The 17,839-nt window shown below is 41.8% G+C and overlaps 1 protein-coding gene across 1 annotated transcript; it reads left to right on the top strand.

Annotated features, from left to right (window-relative positions):
* Positions 1-963: 963 nt before the first annotated feature.
* Positions 964-16,504, top strand: LOC135705558 (major facilitator superfamily domain-containing protein 12-like). The gene is made up of 6 exons (XM_065227335.1): positions 964-1,552; positions 14,285-14,814; positions 14,873-15,195; positions 15,291-15,604; positions 15,676-16,140; positions 16,203-16,504. The coding sequence occupies exons 2-6, from the start codon at positions 14,373-14,375 to the stop codon at positions 16,345-16,347; spliced, it is 1,689 nt and encodes a 562-aa protein (XP_065083407.1). The 5' UTR covers positions 964-1,552; positions 14,285-14,372; the 3' UTR covers positions 16,348-16,504.
* Positions 16,505-17,839: the final 1,335 nt, after the last annotated feature.

Here is a 17,839-nt window from a genome sequence, read left to right as displayed (position 1 = left end):
ATCAAATTTTTTCCGCTTGACTCTTGTTGTGAAATACAGAAGAGATGGGACTTAAAATATTTCCATTTAAGTTAGTCATAGTTATGTTATCATAAATATATAAATACAAAAACTACCTAAATTAATTCTTCCCAGTGAACTTTAATGCAAAAATTTCCAACCACACGCAAAATACCAACCAACATATTATCACTGACTGCCGAATCTCGAACCTAACAACTCATACAGAATCTACTTGGACCTAAAACGAGAAGAAGCGATAGCAGAAATGTACACAAAACCAGTCATATGAATCAATTGTTCACACCCATTTACGACGTGTTAGGAAGGCTCTTGACACTTCTAAGGGCCCACCACTGACACCAACATCGATCCATCATTATCATATTATCAGCGCCGGACACTTCATCCCGTATATTTATGCGCCACAGCCTGAATCGAAAGCGCAAAATGCAAACAAATTCACACGCAGCGTGACACAGAAAGACTCAGAACAACGCTCATCATCTCCGGTTCTCGGGCGGAGTGTGTGAGCGCGAGCAAGCGCGCGGAAACAAATAGAGCAACCCATGTGGATCATCATTTCAGTTACGTCGCGACCCAGACGGACTTTAGAACAAAGAACTAGGCTGGTGGTATTTATTGACTAAGCAGGCCCATTTGCATGCAATCTGCACTTGAGTCAACTCGCCGAAGCCTACTCCGATGAGGGAGGTGTCGAGTTACTGAGAAACCGAACAGCAAAACGTAACGGCTCAAGCGGCCCATTTATTCACGGACCAGGTGAGTGTGTAACTCCGCTCGGTGTAAGGGAAAGGTGGGGGCGCACACGCACCGGCCAGGGGCGGGGGAAGTTGTAAAAGTACTACATACTTCTCAATTTTGTTTGCTGGGTGGTCGACTGCCGATTTGCGGGATCTCAGCTCAGTTCAGTTCCAGCTTTCGTTCGGTAAGGGTGTGCTTCGGTATCCACTCGCGTCAGTCAGTCAGTTGAAAGAGTGTTGGGGTTAGTGAATCAGCTGTGGGGGGATATAATATTACCACTACAAGCGACGGCGAACGGGCGGTAGAGCAAAACAGTATCCAAACGTCGAGAGATGGGTGGATTGTGTTGTGAGAGATATACGTGAAGCGATTGTGATAAGGTACTTCAAGTGACGTTTCGCTGGCTGGAAAATACGCAAACATTGGTGTGTGAAGCGTCGGTGCTTTGTGATAGTTCGGTTCCCCATATGCCTTGAAAATATGCATTGAAAACATACGGCCAATGCTGTGATTAGTTAGCGAAATTTGCAGTGTAAATATCGAAGAGATATCGCGGTAAACAAAGGCCCGAGTGTCGATGTGAAATGAGTCAGTATTGAAATCGTCGATCTCAGCGAATCAAAGCAGTCAGCGACCAGGAATCTGCAACCGTAGCAATTCCGGAATTCAGCGCTACATCACGAGCTACTAGGATCGGATCGACGCGCAATTACCTCGGAAGTGTGGGATAAAAACATGTACACGTGTCAGTCATCGGATCAGCGGAGGCAATAGTTCATGCAAAACGGTAAGCACCAAGATGGGAAGGTTGCCAAAACGGCCGAATAGGAAACTGGTTTCTGCTGTGTGAGCGCTATGATGCGAATTCTGGGAAAACCATACAATGCGATTGACAGCGGTTGTGTGAACATTTGGGGGATTCCCTCTTAAATTTGACGCTTCGAAAGTACATTAAAACGTTCGAAATCCCTCTGTAGTTGATCTTCGGATTTTTGAGAAGATTTTTGTCAAAATTGATTACTGGTCAGTCAGAAATAAGTTTGGTACAATAGCAGGTTTATTTGAAAATTTTCCATCTTTCAAATTTAAGTGAAAATTCACTAAATAGAGCACGGCCTTAGCACACAATTAATATTGCCTTCGGTGGTTCGTCCAGTTTCTGTACGCCTGTGGAAATTATGAGATCAATCAAGTTCGAAGCACGAAGCAAGAAATGAAATTATGCAATTATAAAAGGGAATGAAAGTAAAAGGAACTTAGCTACATAACAGTGTACAAGCGAACCACGAAATAGGTGAGCCCAACGCATGGCCTGCTACTTCGTGATTTAATGTTTTATAAAACCTGTTTCACCCCAACTCTCCTTTAGCTAACCGGCATTTGTATATTGAACCGGCGAAAACAAGTATCGACTCGGACCGAAGAATAATCTTAAAGTAGGAATCTGGATTTGTAGTTTTAAATTTGAATTTAAAAACCGTCAAACAAAGTTCCCACACTACGCAATATTGTTATACAGTAGATTTAGCTGTTACTTTTTGATGTTTATCAAATCCGACTGCATTGACTGCTGGCATCAAGTTACAGAAGGAAGCTCATAAGAGTAGAGGCTCTCAAGCTTTCTGTGACTGTGATTCAGTTTGAATAGTATTAGAATTCAGTAGGAAACAATCATCAAAGTGTTATGATCAGAGTTGGGAAAATATCAAAAAATCAAATCTCACCAACGCCCAAGATCACGCTTGATTTTCGTAGACAAAAATCAACAAGCAAACAACTGCGGTCGATTTTGCAAGCTGTGATATCGCAGCTCGGAATATCAAGCTAACAAAACTCAACAACTTCAAATCTCACCAAACTGTGGTGAGATTGAGTTTAATGATTTTTGCTTTACACCCGAATGCAACCGAAACTTCCATAACGGCTTGCAGCAGTCCCTTCGCGTCTAACATCAGTGAAGATTAAAAAGAGATAGCAAACTATGCAATAGAATCATTTTTGTGTCGAGTCAACTCTCAGCTTAATTTTTTCACGTTGTGAATAGTCTCGCAATATCAAAGGAGCTTGTAAAATCAACATCAAGCAAGATATTTTGTTCCAATATCACGCGTGGTATTGCGAGCGCATGAGAGCGGAAAAATATCAATTGATTTCTGACTTTGCCAACACTGGCTATGATGAAATCATTTTGAACATAAGTTTAATTCCAATTTGACCCCAGACCACTTCAGTTCTATTTAAATTAAGTATTACAAACATTGCAAATCATTTTGTGCTGATGTGTCGAAAATCGAATATATTTATAATAATTAGAAATCATAAAATAAGGATTTTCGAATTTCCAAATATGCCTGCTTAAACATTAATAACAAAGAATAGGTAAATATTTTCTTTAATTGGTAAAAAATCACCTTCTTAAAAATGAAGCCCATACGGGGTCTTCGCTAAGCTTGTATTCACCAAATTTGGTAAAATCAACTATATAAAATCAAGAACAACATGTGAAAAGGGCATACAAGCTTTTTGTAAAGAAACCTTCTTATGCCCTTTTCTCGCCACCGTTGGTGTCATGACCAACGCAAACTACACAGCAAAAAAAATGTAATATCGATCAACGTTATTCAAGCTGATGTATGAAATAATGATGTAATAGCAAAAAGTAGATACAATATTACATCAATAGATGTAATTTTGTTCGTAAAATCGATGTACATCGTACAACGTAATATTACACAACCAGCTGAATAATCTCTGTGCTGCTGTTTGGATGTAATATTCAACAGCTTTCCCCTTTCCGACGATGTTGTTGGTTTGCGTGTGCGACCCTCGGTTGGCGAGAAAAGTGCCTACAAAGGTTTGTTTAGAAAAGGCTTGCATGCCCTTTTCACATGTGGCTTTTGAAACATCATCAACAATAGTTTTTATTTGATTTCATTGGTAAACATGGTTTATGTATAGTTGGAGATGCTTAACGTCAGATATCAGTCATTTTATACGATAGATGAGGAGATGAAAGTAAAGAGTTCTCGCGTCACTTTTCAAATAGACCAATGTAACATATCCACCATTTTGAGAAAATCGAAGTTGAAGTTCGACAGATTATTATTTTATTTATTTATAGAAAAAAAACCACATAGGTCGTTTTGACAAGTCAAGTTGTACATCGGACATGTTACATTGGACGAGTTTTCTCACTGACATAATCAATGAGTGTTACATTGGACGTTTTGTCTACATGATACTAGATTCCTTTTCACAGATTTCAGAGTAGAGTACCTTACTTTAGATTGGTCCCACCTTTGGAAAATGAGCACCAATCATGTTAGGCAGTCCGAATGACCGAAGTAACAATCATGTACCCATCATTTCAAACTGTACATTGGACAATTTTTGATCAATGATTATTTTAAATAAATGAAAGTAAATTTGGATGGATGTTTTTGTAACACGTTCAATGATAGAAGAGCAATCAATAGTTTGTATCGCTTAACTCGTTGTGTTAACAGAGTTGAAAATTGTATCCAGCATTATACGAGCGCTCATGGCCGCCACAATCTGGTTGAGTTTCTGTCATTGTTGATCGATTCTCTTAATCGATTGTCTCTTTCGCGAATAAGGCCGCGGCCAGAGTAGAGTAGAGTTCTACCGGTGGAAACTAACGATTTTAAATTGGCTCACTACTTGACCAGCCTATTGGTCCCAAGCAAATCGATTAACGTATCCCATTCTAGTCGAAATTCTAGTACTACACAATGTTTTTTTCTTTCCTTTATTTAACGTCGGTCTCTGTTCCGCAATCTATTGATGAATCTACGTTACGGTCGGCCAGCAGATGGAAATGATGTTAAAATGATAATGACGTTTTGCTAGCTGTCAAATCGTATGGAATATTTTTAGTACATCATCACTTTTGTGGTTTTGGATTTCAAACCTAGGTGTCGCGTGTACTGGTGCAGTTTCGCGTAGATTCATCAATTGGCGTCTTACAGTGAAACTTTTCCAAGTTTTCGCCACCTACATTTCGATGTGAGAACTACTAGAAGGAGGATAGTTTCCAAATTTTCCAAGTCAAACAGACGCTTTTTGGGGCAAATCGGTCCATAGTGAAAAACTCATAATTTCCCGTGGAAACTTTTACTTGAATCGTGTAAGAAAACGTGTTTGAAAACTATTTGTTATTATTTCGGTATGGATCGGAGATGTTTTCATGGAAAATTATGCATAACAAGTTTGCACCCACAGGGAGAGGTTACCTCCTGCGCAGCTGCATGTTTCAGAAAATGGTAAATATGTGCGATTTTCACTAAGATGAAAGTGGAAATTAAGTGAATTTACTTAGGAAAGGTTGTATAATGCTGATGGTAATACAGAATTGGTTGTATAGGACGCCAATATTCAATAAATGTTCATTTTGGCCTTTTTTAAGCAAACATATTGATACTCACAATTTTCGACGGAAAACGCACCGGAACTTGATTTACTCAACACGCACCATACTATAAAATGGTGCTAGATGGTCTTCAAAGTGATAACAAGATGACAAATCATCTTTATTTTGAGTAATTGAGCAATTTACTTCTGTTTACCATCATATTTACGATACAGCATTGATGGAGCTGTGAAATGAAATGAATATATCTTATGAAAGTTCACCTGGAAAAGTCAAAGATGCACATCAGTCTAATCGTAAAAACGTTTTCTTCTTCAATTCGAATATTATATTGGAAGGATCTCACGCAGGCTTGATGAAAATTATGATTTAATGCTAATTTTCACGAATTTTATATGCAGTCTGTCAACATTATCATCATCATGCAGTGGTGACATCTGCGTTGAGCTTTTACGGCAATCTTCCAATAACGCGCAGGCGAAGATAGCCGCGAGATACCCGCCACGTCAAATGGCAAATCAAAGTTAGCACTCGTGGAGAATAGAAGAACTATGAAAGCGATGATGGTTTCAAAATTTTCCACTGGGAGGTATACGAGTGCAATGTTAAAATGCTTTTATTTTGCAAATGGAGCATTTTATTTAAATCTGGTTGCTGCTACAGTTGTAGAAAAGCTGAAATCTATGGATACACCTAAGAATCTGAAAATAAATTATTATTTTTATATTATATGTCTAATGAGTAGTCCTCCAGTTTTCTACTAACGTAGCACTAACCAGATTTAAATAAAATGCTCCATTTTCAAAATAAAAGCATTTTAAGATTGCACTCGTATACCTCTCCGTGGAAAATTTTGAAACCATCATTAATTTCATAGTTCGTCTATTCTCCACGAGTGCCAACTTTGATTTGCCAAATGCATAGGAAAAATTTCCCGCGCAAAGTAAACAAGCATATTTCTTCTACTATAAAGCAGATGGCTCTAGTGTGCTCACTAGCTGCCATAGAGTCACTCAGAAGTAAACAGTACGTTTCCTGTCAAGTTCATATTGCATACATTTTTGGTATAAGGAATTGGTGAAGCTGTAATGTTAAGTGGCTGAAATTATAGCTGCGCTTGAATTTGCTATAACAGTGAGGTAGCCGCCGAATTTGGAATAATCATGAACCCAGACCCATCGGGGTGTTAGAAAGCAGTCACGCTTACCACTACACCACCGGCGCCGGCTACACAATGCTTGTTTTGATTCACTATGAATGTTTGATAGACAAAATTAGGGGTTCATGGATTTTCCTATGTTTCGAGGGGTGCATCGATTAGCTTGGGACCGAAGATAGTACCACAGCTGAGCCAAAAAGTTGAGCACGTTTCTGCGGGACCTACTAGTCTTAGAGTAACCTCTATGGTTCTACCACAAACGAAGTGACAGACGGAGCGGCTCGAAAACTTTGGTGACTAACCTGCTATTTCAATTTTTCAGTGTACCACATGGCAACACCACTACTAATAGATTGTACCACATGGCAATACTACTACTGGATTGTTCTAGCATTTTCACCAAATGTATTAGAATGTTTTGGTTCTATCTCATTCACTCTACTCAAAACTGAAATGCATAAAAAAATGACAAAATGATACGCACTATTTGCACACTGTCAAAGAATCATTGTACACAAAATCAACTTTATTCAAATCAAAACAAAAAACTAACCCATCTGGTGAATGATGGCATAAGCTTCCAAGAAAATTCTATTACAGTGAACCACATTATTTAAATGGATTTCTTCGCCAGTTAGTCGTCTGTCACTTCGTTTGTGGTTCTACTGTGATCGGTTAAAAGTTCTTGATGAACAAAAAAATCAGCTGATCGCAACTGTCTCGTAGACAGCCTTATAGCTGAAATCGACTAGATGCTTACGTCAGAGGACGACTTGAGTGTGAAACAATCGATAGAACTACACAGTTCGACAGATGATTGTGTTACCTTGTGCCTGAAACAACGCACTGGATGGCAAATGCATTTGCAGTCGCGTTAGGCCACCGACGAACCGACATGAAACTTAAACTTAACTCTTGATCGAGAATCCATAACGGCCGATTCAAATATGCAGCGATCCCATCTGTCAAAACCAAAGTAATGTTTTATCTAGATAAACATAATTTGACCGAATTAGATTAGACACGAACCAATTCATAAATTTTGTACGCGTGTTCGTGGCTAGGATGTCAGTTTTGTGCTTTGATCAGAAATTACTTTGTAATTTGTATGATCATCCATGTCGGTTTGTCGGCGCTCAAGCTCTCAAATTAACTAAAACACAGCGCCGATTAACACTGAGTGCATTCGTGACGTCACGCTGCAGAACGTATATCTCTATTAATAACAAGTAGCCGTAGCGAGCATAGGCACGGGCCCACGCTGTGGGCCCTCTTAGATTGATATGTGATCACGTTTTTATGTTGGCTACAAAAAGAAAACGGCGTGTCAAGCCCTTGGTTGGAACTGGTTCTAACCCCGATAATAAACATATTCGCTATTAATAGGATGCAGCACACTGACGTCACGAATGAACGCGATGAACCAGTGGTGGTTTATTTACCTGTTAGTCGATTCAAGTGGATTTGAGTTTTTAAATAATAAAAAAATAAAAGATATGATATCCAAATATTATTATTATTATTATTATTATTATTATTTATTAGTGACACTTTATCACTTCTGTGACATTCGTGTCGCATATCCAACTATGTTTCTCTAAAAAAAAATCTAAAAATACATTTAATATTTTATTTTTTTTTTCTAAGGCCATGTAAACAAACCACTGCCAGATGCCAAAAAAAGTGAGGTTAACCGGACGGTGCAGCTCCTTGCGTAATCTCATTTTCAAGTGCAAAGTTTGTTATCCTCACTTTCGCTCCAGCCAAAAATGTTGGTTTGTTATTGTTATCCTCACTTTCGGACCATCAATACCGGCGCACATAGAATGGATTATTTTTTTTCCTTTGGTTTGTTTTTTCCGTCGATCTTGTTTTCCGTGCTGAGCACCAATGCTACCGACGTGCCAGGAAGGCAGCTCCCACACCTGGACCCTACCTATCGACCCATCAACTCATGAACCGGGGACCAACGGCTTTACTTCCCATCCGAAGGAAGGCGTGATCAGAGATGTTATGCCTCAGAGCATCCCGGCGGCGCCGACTGGGATTGAACCCAGGCCTGCTGGGGTGAGAGGTAATCACGCTTACCACTACACCACCGGCGCCGTTATAGAATGGATTATGCGCTTCTTATTTTTGAACTTAACATGTTGTACTGTCGTGGGTATCCAATTTCGAAGCGTACAATGAAAGATCAGAGCTGAGCTACATTAACAATTTTGTTATGAAGAATGAATAATAACGAAGAACAAAAGCTTATCATAGGCTAGGCGGCCAGATTCGAATCCCTGTCTTGCCAAGGATCTTCTGGGATGGCCCTGTCTTTTTCCTCGGATATTTATCCCAGTCCTAGGGGCACGCAATAACCTTTAACTGCAACGCAGGCAACGGCTGTAATTAAATTAATTCCATTAACTACTGCTTTAATTACATTAATTACACAATATAGAACATTAACTACTTTTTAACTCCATTAATTACAGTTGAAATTTCGTAATTGGGTTCTTTTTTTTAATGTATCATTTTTTATTCATCATCTGAAAGAGCTTCGTTTTCTGAGCACAGCGATATTTTTTTTCGAAACCACACACTTTTATCTCGATTTTTAAATCCAGATTTAAAGCAAAATAATAACTTCACTGTTTGACACTAAACTGACAAACTGACAGCTCGCTCCCATACAAAGTGACACCGAGGGGCGCTAATAAGGTGATTTTTGCAAATGTAATCGTACTTATTTAAAATAGTTCTAGTTTACCAAAATTGATGAAATTTTGGGTTATGGTTGCATTTTTAATGCAGATTACGAATATGCATTTACCTTGTGGGGCGCGAACGCGGACCGCGAATAAATAAAACGAATAAAACTTGTTGTTTTTAATCTACAATCTCAAGGAGCTTTTTATTGTCTCACGTGTTTTACAACTCTGACACTTCCTCTTTTTCTCTGTTCGCTCACGAGGGGTGCGCTGATTGAAAGCAATACCAAGCACCACAGAGTCCCCCCCAGTCACACCAGGAATCTAACTTTGTGTCCTGATTGTGTGATTTTCGTATTTTTATCGTCCACTCCTTGATCGCAGATGAATGCCGGTTTGATGCGGTCGATTGAGATTCGTTGAACTTTCCCATTTATTCGATGATCCATGAACTTTTCGTGACGATCAGCTATTTCGTACGGACCTTCATACGGTTGCACAAGTGGTTTCTTCACAGCATCTATTCGCACGAACACGTGACTGCACTTTTGGAGTTCGTGATTTACAAATACAGCCGGTTTGACGTGATGGTTTGGGTCAGCAGGCTTCCATTTGCGCATAGTGGATTTCAGTTGTTTTGCAAATTCAGTGCGATCGTTATATTCGTCTGTTGACTCAAAATATTCTCCGGGTATACGCAGCGTCTGTCCATAAAGCAACTCTGCTACCGAGCATCCGAAATCGGATCGATAAGCCGTTCGTAGTCCAAGCAAGATTATAGGAAGTTCAGCAGTCCAATGTTTTTGACTCACTGCCATTATGGACGCCTTGAGTGTTCGGTGGAATCGCTCCACCAAACCATTTGACTGTGGATGGTAAGCTGTCGTTCGAACATGTTTTGATCCTATCGCTCTTGATAACTCACGAAAAAGGTCCGACTCGAATTGCCTTCCCTGGTCTGTCGTTACAGTCTCAGGTATTTCGAAGCGTGCAATCCACGTATCGACAAATGCGCGAGCCACTGTTTCGGCGGTCATATCGTGTAATGGAATCGCCTCCGGCCACCGAGAATAACGGTCTATGATTGTTAACAGATAACGATATCCATTCGAAGGGGGCAGCGGACCCACTAGGTCCATGTGCACATGACGAAATCGGCTATCCGGTAGGGGAATCTTTTCGATTGGTGCTTTCGTATGTCAATGAACCTTAGAACGCTGGCAGGATAAACAGTTCTGAACAAATTGCTTGATGTCCTTATTCATGTTTTTCCAAACAAATCGATCGGCAACCAATCGACGATTAGAGCGAATTCCCGGATATGCTAATCCATAGATGTGTTTCAGCACTGCCTGGCGATGTTGCAAGGGGATGTACGGCCTTACCTTATTTTGTGAAACGTCGCAATACAAGGGTACAGATGCCAGGGGGGTCTTCCGAGGTTCCAGTTTCAGTGAACTTGATGTTAATAGAAGATGCTTCAATTCGACGTCCGCCTGTTGGTCTTTGGCAACCGTTTCGTAATCAATTGCCATAGGAACGTTGATTGCTTCGATTCTTGACAGTGCATCCGCAACAACATTCAATTCCCCGCTGATATGCCGGATATCGCTGGTGAATTGGGATATATATTGTAGATATCGTTCTTCGTGAGGCAATCTGGAATTTGGACTTGAAGTTAACGCTGTTGTGAGTGGCTTGTGGTCGGTGAATATAATGAATTTCCTTCCTTCAAGTAGGTGACGAAAGTACTGTACGGACATTTTCATCGCAGTAAGCTCCCTACCAAACGTTGAGTACTTGAGCTGCGCTGGCAAAAATTTTTCGGAGTAAAAGCCCAATGGCTTCCACCGTCCTTCGTCTAACTGCTGGAGAACCGCACCTGCTGCTGTGTTCGACGCGTCGATGAGCAAACTTAGCGGTTTTTTAGCATCGGGAAAATGCAGCAATGTGGCGTCCGCTAACGAAGTTTTACATTCCTGGAACGCTTTTTCGGCGGTTTCTGTCCATGATAGCTTCCTGGAATCGTTTTTTCTGTTGTCTGGGATAAGTCTCCGTAATTCGATCTGGGTGTCAGTGGCATCAGGAATAAACCGTTTATAACTGTTAACCAGTGCGAGAAACCTTCGAAGCTCTTTGACAGTCGTCGGAAGTGGAAATTTGACGACGGCATCGACGCGATTTGGAAGTGGACGTACTCCATCCTTGCTAACCAGGTAACCAAGAAATTCCACACTTCGTTCCGCAAAATGGCTCTTGGCAACATTTATCACAAGTCCGTAAGATCGGAGTCGTTCGAACACTGCTCGTACGTGCTGATAATGTTCCTCCTCCGTCGACGAAGCTATGCAGATGTCGTCTACAAACACCACAACAAAATCCATATCGGCAAACACCTGATGCATAAATCTTTGGAAGGTTTGGCTGGCGTTGCACAATCCGAACTGCATCCTCGTAAATTCGAAAAGCCCGAACGGGGTTATGACGGCCGTCTTCGGAATATCTGATTCTTCCACGGGAATTTGATGGTACGCCCTTTCGAGATCCAGTGTGGTGAAAATGCTTTTGCCCTGAAACGTATTCAACAGGTCGTGGATATGTGGTACGGGATAGCGATCTGGAACAGTTACCTGGTTTAAAGCACAGTAATCACCGACGAATCTCCACTGACCGTTCTTTTTCGGGACGCAATGGAGAGGACTAGCCCAACTGCTGCTAGACGGACGGCATATACCCAGCTCACTCATCACCTGGAACTCCTTCTTAGCAGCGTCTAGTTTGTCTGGGGCGAGGCGACGACACTTGCTTGCTATGGGAGGCCCTTTCGTTTGAATGTAGTGGGTGACATCGTGCTGGATCGTTGTTTTAATTGTCAACGTCACTTCTCGAAATTCAGTTAATAATTCTCGGAAAGGATGATCTAGGGCGACCACGGTTATGGTGTGAACAGTTGTGTCTATTATACCCCCAATAGAGGATAATTTAGTAAGTCCGTCAATCAACCGTCGGTGTTTAAGATCGACGAGGATTCCGTACGACGCCAGAAAATCTGCTCCAATAATCGCAACACCTACATCACCAATCAAGAAGCGCCAATTGAATCTCCGACGTAGACCAAGATCGACCGTGAGAAATCGTTTGTCGTAAACTTTAATTCTGGAACCGTTTGCAGCATGGAGGTCGAAAGGTGCTGTTCCATTCGAACGCTCACGAATTGAAGCTGGGAGAATCGAAAAATCCGAACCGGTGTCGATAAGAAACTTTGTGTTGCTGGTACGATCGAATATCAAAATACGGCGACTTTCCGGAGCTCCGTCCACCCCCGCCGATTCGGGTGAACGGGAGTTTAGTTTTTTTGGTTACTAAACTGGCACGGGTCTCGACACTTGAGAGCGCGACCACCGAATTTGCGATGAAACCAGCATATTTCGAAATCGCTTGCATTTCGACTCGAACGTGATGTCGAACGGCTACGGGATGAGCGGTTTGCCTTGATGTGCCTAATTTCGGTAGTGAGAGCCGCGATTTGGCCTCGCAATTCTTCCATATCGTTGTTTCCAGTGGTAATCGACGCAGCTGCGACGTGGGACAACGAAGATTCCAACATTTTGTCGGCTATTTCTGCCAATTTACCGATAGTTCCGTCACTGATGGTGAGAATGGCTTTAACGTTTGGGGGCATTCTCTGAAGAAACAACATTTTCAAGAGCTCATCGGTTACGTTTAATCCTGCTGCCAGCTCTTGCATTTTTGCGAGCATATGTGTTGGACGCATATCACCCAAATCGCAGGAACTCAGCAAACGTTCCAACCTTCCTTCTGCAGACACTTGAAAACGCGAGATCAAACGATTCTTCACCGTAGTGTACTTATTTTCCGCCGGCGGATTCGACACTAAGTCCGTTACGTGGTTACCGATTGGTCGATTTTGGTCACAATGTGATAAAATTTCGTATCGTCTCTAAGAACATTCACGAGGGCAAACTGAGCCTCTGCCTGTGCAAACCACATGACAGGATCGTTCTTCCAAAAGTCCGGAAGTTTTACGGCGACGGCAGCGTTTTCGTTCGGGTTTGCCATTTTCGTTGAAGAAATGTATGGAAACGTTATCCAGTCGGTTCTTCTCCGCCGGGGTCACCAATGTGGGGCACGAACGCGGACCGCGAATAAATAAAACGAATAAAACTTGTTGTTTTTAATCGACAATCTCAAGGAGCTCTTTATTGTCTCACTCTGACACTTCCTCTTTTTCTCTGTTCGCTCACGAGGGGTGCGCTGATTGAAAGCAATACCAAGCACCACAACCTCAATAACCTTAAAGAACCCAATTAAAGTACATTTCAAGAGCAAATTTTCATTATGTCGTAAGTAACATTCGCACCAATTCGAGAAAAATAAAGTTTTGTTTTGATGACCGAAAAGTTATTCCTATTTCCAAGTAAACACATATAATCTCATAGTGATAGCAATGTTTAACATATTTAGCAGGGTTTTAATCATACAAATGCAAATCGCTAGCTTTCATGCTAAAAATACTGGTTTTTGAGTCAAAAATTATTATACGTCGTTTGGTGGCCCCTATTGTTACTTAAGTCAAAGTGTATTTACCAGGATATTCGGGAGAATTATCAATTACGTCTCCTTACGTGCAGCCCATTCATCATTTTAGGACTACCGAAATCATCTTAGCAACAAACAGTTCGATTTATTCACTTTAATAATGAGAAAGCGAAACGACGAACGTACACTTTTCACGGGTTTCTCAGCGCTGTTACTTAAGTCAAACGGCATCTCCATAGAAATTGGGTGACTTAAGTAACATCGAAAACTATTTTGATCGGAAGGTGATTACGCCAAAAAGCAATTTGACTGGCAAATAAATTTAAAAATAGGATTTGATCCTATATTCGGACAGTATATAGTGTAATAGCAGGAGAATCGATTGACACTGATAGCTCGACTTTGTTTACCTTTGTTACATTCGACGTAATGAAAATTTGCTCTTGATTTATTAAATTTTCAATACTTTTAATTACATTAATTACGGATAGATAATTTTAATTACCGTTCGATTGCGCCCAAATTGTTCATGGGGTCTTTTTTCGAGCCAGTAAACATTTTGCATGCGATCCGTTTGTAAATTTCACGATGACCGTTTTTATTGGCACCCTAATCTAGGTGTACGAGAAGAGAAAGTCAACAAAAAATATATCACTGCCTATGTAACTCTTCCAATATTGTGATATAAATATTCTGAACGTATCCTTCCAGGTCCGACGGTGCCTATCCAAAGAAAGCCCAAACGCAGGACACCAAATGCAAAAGAATCATTCCACCCACAATCCACTAAGTTTAGAAAATGACGGAAAACTCCACCCTAGTCAGTAAGAAACCACAACAGAATGGAACCGGTGCCGCCAACCACAGCTACGGTGCAATCGACGACATAACCACAGACTACACCCACACTCCGACGGCCACCGGACACGACGACGGTGGAGGCGAACCGAACGGTGGACCATCGATACCCTCCGACCACCAACCGGTACATCCAATGGAGAAACGCTCGACGCTCCGGATAGTGGAGAAGATTGGCTTCGGTCTGGGCCACGTGTACAATGATCTCTGCGCGGGTGTGTGGTTCAGTTACACGCTTCTATTCATGCAAGGTGCCCTGGGAATGCCGGCTGCCGAAGCCGGTGCTCTGGTCATGCTGGGACAGGTTGGCGATGCCATTGCGACGCCGATCGTTGGATTTCTCACCGACAAGTACGGCACCAAGCGGCATTGGCACATAGCAGGTATGTTTGGTCTTGTGTTGCGCGACTCTTGTGATTGAATGTAATCCTATATTCCCAGGAACCTTCATCGTGTTCCTGACCTTTCCGATGATCTTCTCGCTGTGTCCGTGGTGCAACGTGGCGCCGCACTGGTGGGAAATCATGTATTTCATCATTGTGATATTGCTGTTCCAGTTCGGGTGGCCAATCGTCCAGATTACCCACTTGGCCATGATTCCGGAACTGTCCCGGTCGCAGAAGGATCGCTCGGACCTGACGGCGGTTCGCTACTCGGTGTCCATCATCTCCAACGTGGTCGTGTACATTGTCACATGGGCAGTGCTTCGAAGTCGTACGAGTGCAGACGCACAGATTGGGCCCGCCGATGCCTATCGATTTCGTGTATGTTCTTTTTAGGGCTCTCGTCATGCGACAATGCGTTAATGCATGTTTGTATTTTTTTTTTTTTTTTGTTTTCTTCATTTCGGCTGAAATAGGATATCTCATTAATACTGAGCCTGGTGGGGGTTTCCATGGCCGTCCTGTTCAACTTTTCGCTGACGTTCAGCAGCTACGAGCATCGGAGGCACACCGCCCTGCAGCATAATGTCATCAAGGGGGGTAAGAAATCGGAGCGGGATCCGGAGAAGCAGACCCTCCTGGACGCGGAACGGAACGCTAATGGGGAGGTGAAAACAGAAATCGCAGCAAACGGCAGCGCTCGCGTGAGCGCCGGAGATGACGACGTAGTGCTGCGAAAGCCGAAGAAGAATTTCTTCAAGTCTCCACTGCTGTACCAGAATGCTCTGCTGTAAGTTTGCTAAAAGTTTCTATTCTGAGCCGATGAACCGCTAAACGCAAATTCGCCCTGTCTTTTCACAGGTACGTCTTCTCGCGTCTTTTCATGACGACCTCTCTAGTCTACATGCCACTTTGGTTGGACGAACGATCATTCCAACCGGACCCCGTCCAGAACAACGCCAGCGTGGAACATCTGGCCACCGTCCCACTAGTCTCCTTCCTGGCCTCCTTTATCGCGTCGCTAGTGCTCAAGTACACCAACAAGTACGTCGGTAACAGCCTGATCTACCTGATCGGATCCGCCATCAGCTTGAGCGTGTGCACGTGGATTGCTCTGAGCACCAGTGCGGCCACATTCAGCACGTTCGAATTGCTCATAATTGCGTCACTTTTTGGCGCAGGCAGTTCTATTACCATGATCAGCAGCCTCTGCATCACGGCGGACATGATCGGCAAGCATGCCGATCAGGGTGGCTTCATCTACTCGGCCGTCACGTTCACCGATAAGCTCATCACCGGCATAGTGGTGGTCGTCATCGAATCCATGTGAGTATCCGGATTTTCTCACGTCCGCGAATCACTCTGATTAATTTGATTTGATTCCATAGGAAATGCACCGATCGCAACGATTGTCCGGATTACTACCGAAGCGTGCTGGCCTATGCTTGTGGGACGGCTGCCGGACTGGGCTGTGTCACGCTGGCAACACTGGCCTGTACCACCCGAAGAACCAGGCGTCAACAACGGCGATAACGGTGCCGAGTTGACTCTTGCAATCTACAGCTGGAGCGATCAGTGATAGGACGTTTCAAAGATATCGCGTATTTCGTATTAATTAGCCAAGACGTTGAGCAAGAATGCATAAGTGTATGATATTATGGCGAAGTAATAAATAAGTATTCTAACCGTTTTTTCATATGATTCCTTCCTCGGAATTTACCAGGTACTTTCAGTAATGCCACAGACAAACAGACATATAACTCGCAAGTTGTTCATCGAACAAGCATTTAATTTAAAAGTAACGTAGTTGGTAGTACCGCCACCTGTGGCGCGCATAGTCAATTCCCTTGCGTTTGACGTTTACACACTACCGCCATCTGTTCAGCGTACTACCCACCACAGTGTACTCAACCAGGTTGTCTACTACCTGGAAAAAACCTGGAAAACCGGGAATTTACAGGGAATTTTACTTTTTCTGGAAAAACCTGGAATATTCAGGGAATTTTAGTTCCACTCAGGGAATTATACCTTCATTTGTAATTCAAAAGAAGTTTTCATTCAGTTTGTCGAAACGTTTCTTAAGGGCACTGAACTTGACAAGCATCTGACAGCTAAGACAACGTGTGCGAACAAGACAAGTTCATTCAGAGAGTCTTGTCACGCTCGCTCTTCGCTGATTTGTATGTGGAGGATCAAAATCGTCGTAAAAAGGAAACAGTCGAAGAAGAGAGACTGGCAACCGTCAAAAGCAAGCATACGAAGCATGTATTGTATAAGAATAAGCATGCCAGACAGCAGGTCTGAGAGCCTACATAGAATTTTTTAGAGAGGGTCGGAGATCTACTGAGAAATGTGTTACGTTTCAGGGTAGTTCGTAAATCTTGAGAACAGAACTACAAACAAATTAAAAGTAATTAATAGAAATTCATAAAAACAAAATCACAAGAGAGGTCGTAGATCTTCAGATCAATGTTCAAAGAAATTTTCAAAACTTCAACCAAGCAAAAATAATTTCAAATCAATTTGTAAAACTATAAGCGAAATTTTGCAAATCTTCAGGGAAATTTGCATAACTTTAGACAAGTCCAAGAATGTACAGTGAAATATAAAGTATTTCACATAAGTTTGGAGATCCTCGAAACATTATTCAACATCAGAAAAGTTCGTAGATCTTCAGAACAAAGCTACAGAACTTTGAAAAAAATTACAGGACTTCTGAAAAAATCACAAGAATCTCAGAAATGTTATTGGATCTTCAGTAAAAATTGCAGAACTTCAGGAAAGTTCGGCAATTTAAAAAAAAATATTTACACTATTTCAGGAAAATTTGTAGATCTTGAGAGAGACATTTAAAACTTCAAGGAAGCTCAAATATTTTCAGATAAATTTTGACAACTTTAGGTAATCTTCAAGGAAATTTTCAAATCTTCAGGGTAACCAGAGAAGAATTAAAAAAACATCAGAGAAGTTTGCAGATCTACTGAGAAATTTATTGAGCCTCAAGTTTTTTATTTTTTTTAGATTT

Source organism: Ochlerotatus camptorhynchus, unplaced genomic scaffold, assembly GCF_037179485.1.
Source record: "Ochlerotatus camptorhynchus isolate MF236.1 unplaced genomic scaffold, CSIRO-AGI_Acam_v1.1 ptg000022l, whole genome shotgun sequence".
In the NCBI taxonomy this organism is placed as follows: domain Eukaryota; kingdom Metazoa; phylum Arthropoda; class Insecta; order Diptera; family Culicidae; genus Ochlerotatus; species Ochlerotatus camptorhynchus.
The sequence above is the reverse complement of the archived record's forward strand: the minus strand, read 5'-3'. Positions and strand labels throughout refer to the sequence as shown.

Coding starts and splice junctions, on each gene's coding strand:
- LOC135705558 (XM_065227335.1), top strand. CDS start 14,373: ATGACGGAAAACTCCACCCTAGTCAGTAAGAAACCACAACAGAATGGA. Junction 14,815..14,872: donor GCGGCATTGGCACATAGCAG/GTATGTTTGGTC, acceptor CTATATTCCCAG/GAACCTTCATCGTGTTCCTG. Junction 15,196..15,290: donor CCGATGCCTATCGATTTCGT/GTATGTTCTTTT, acceptor CGGCTGAAATAG/GATATCTCATTAATACTGAG.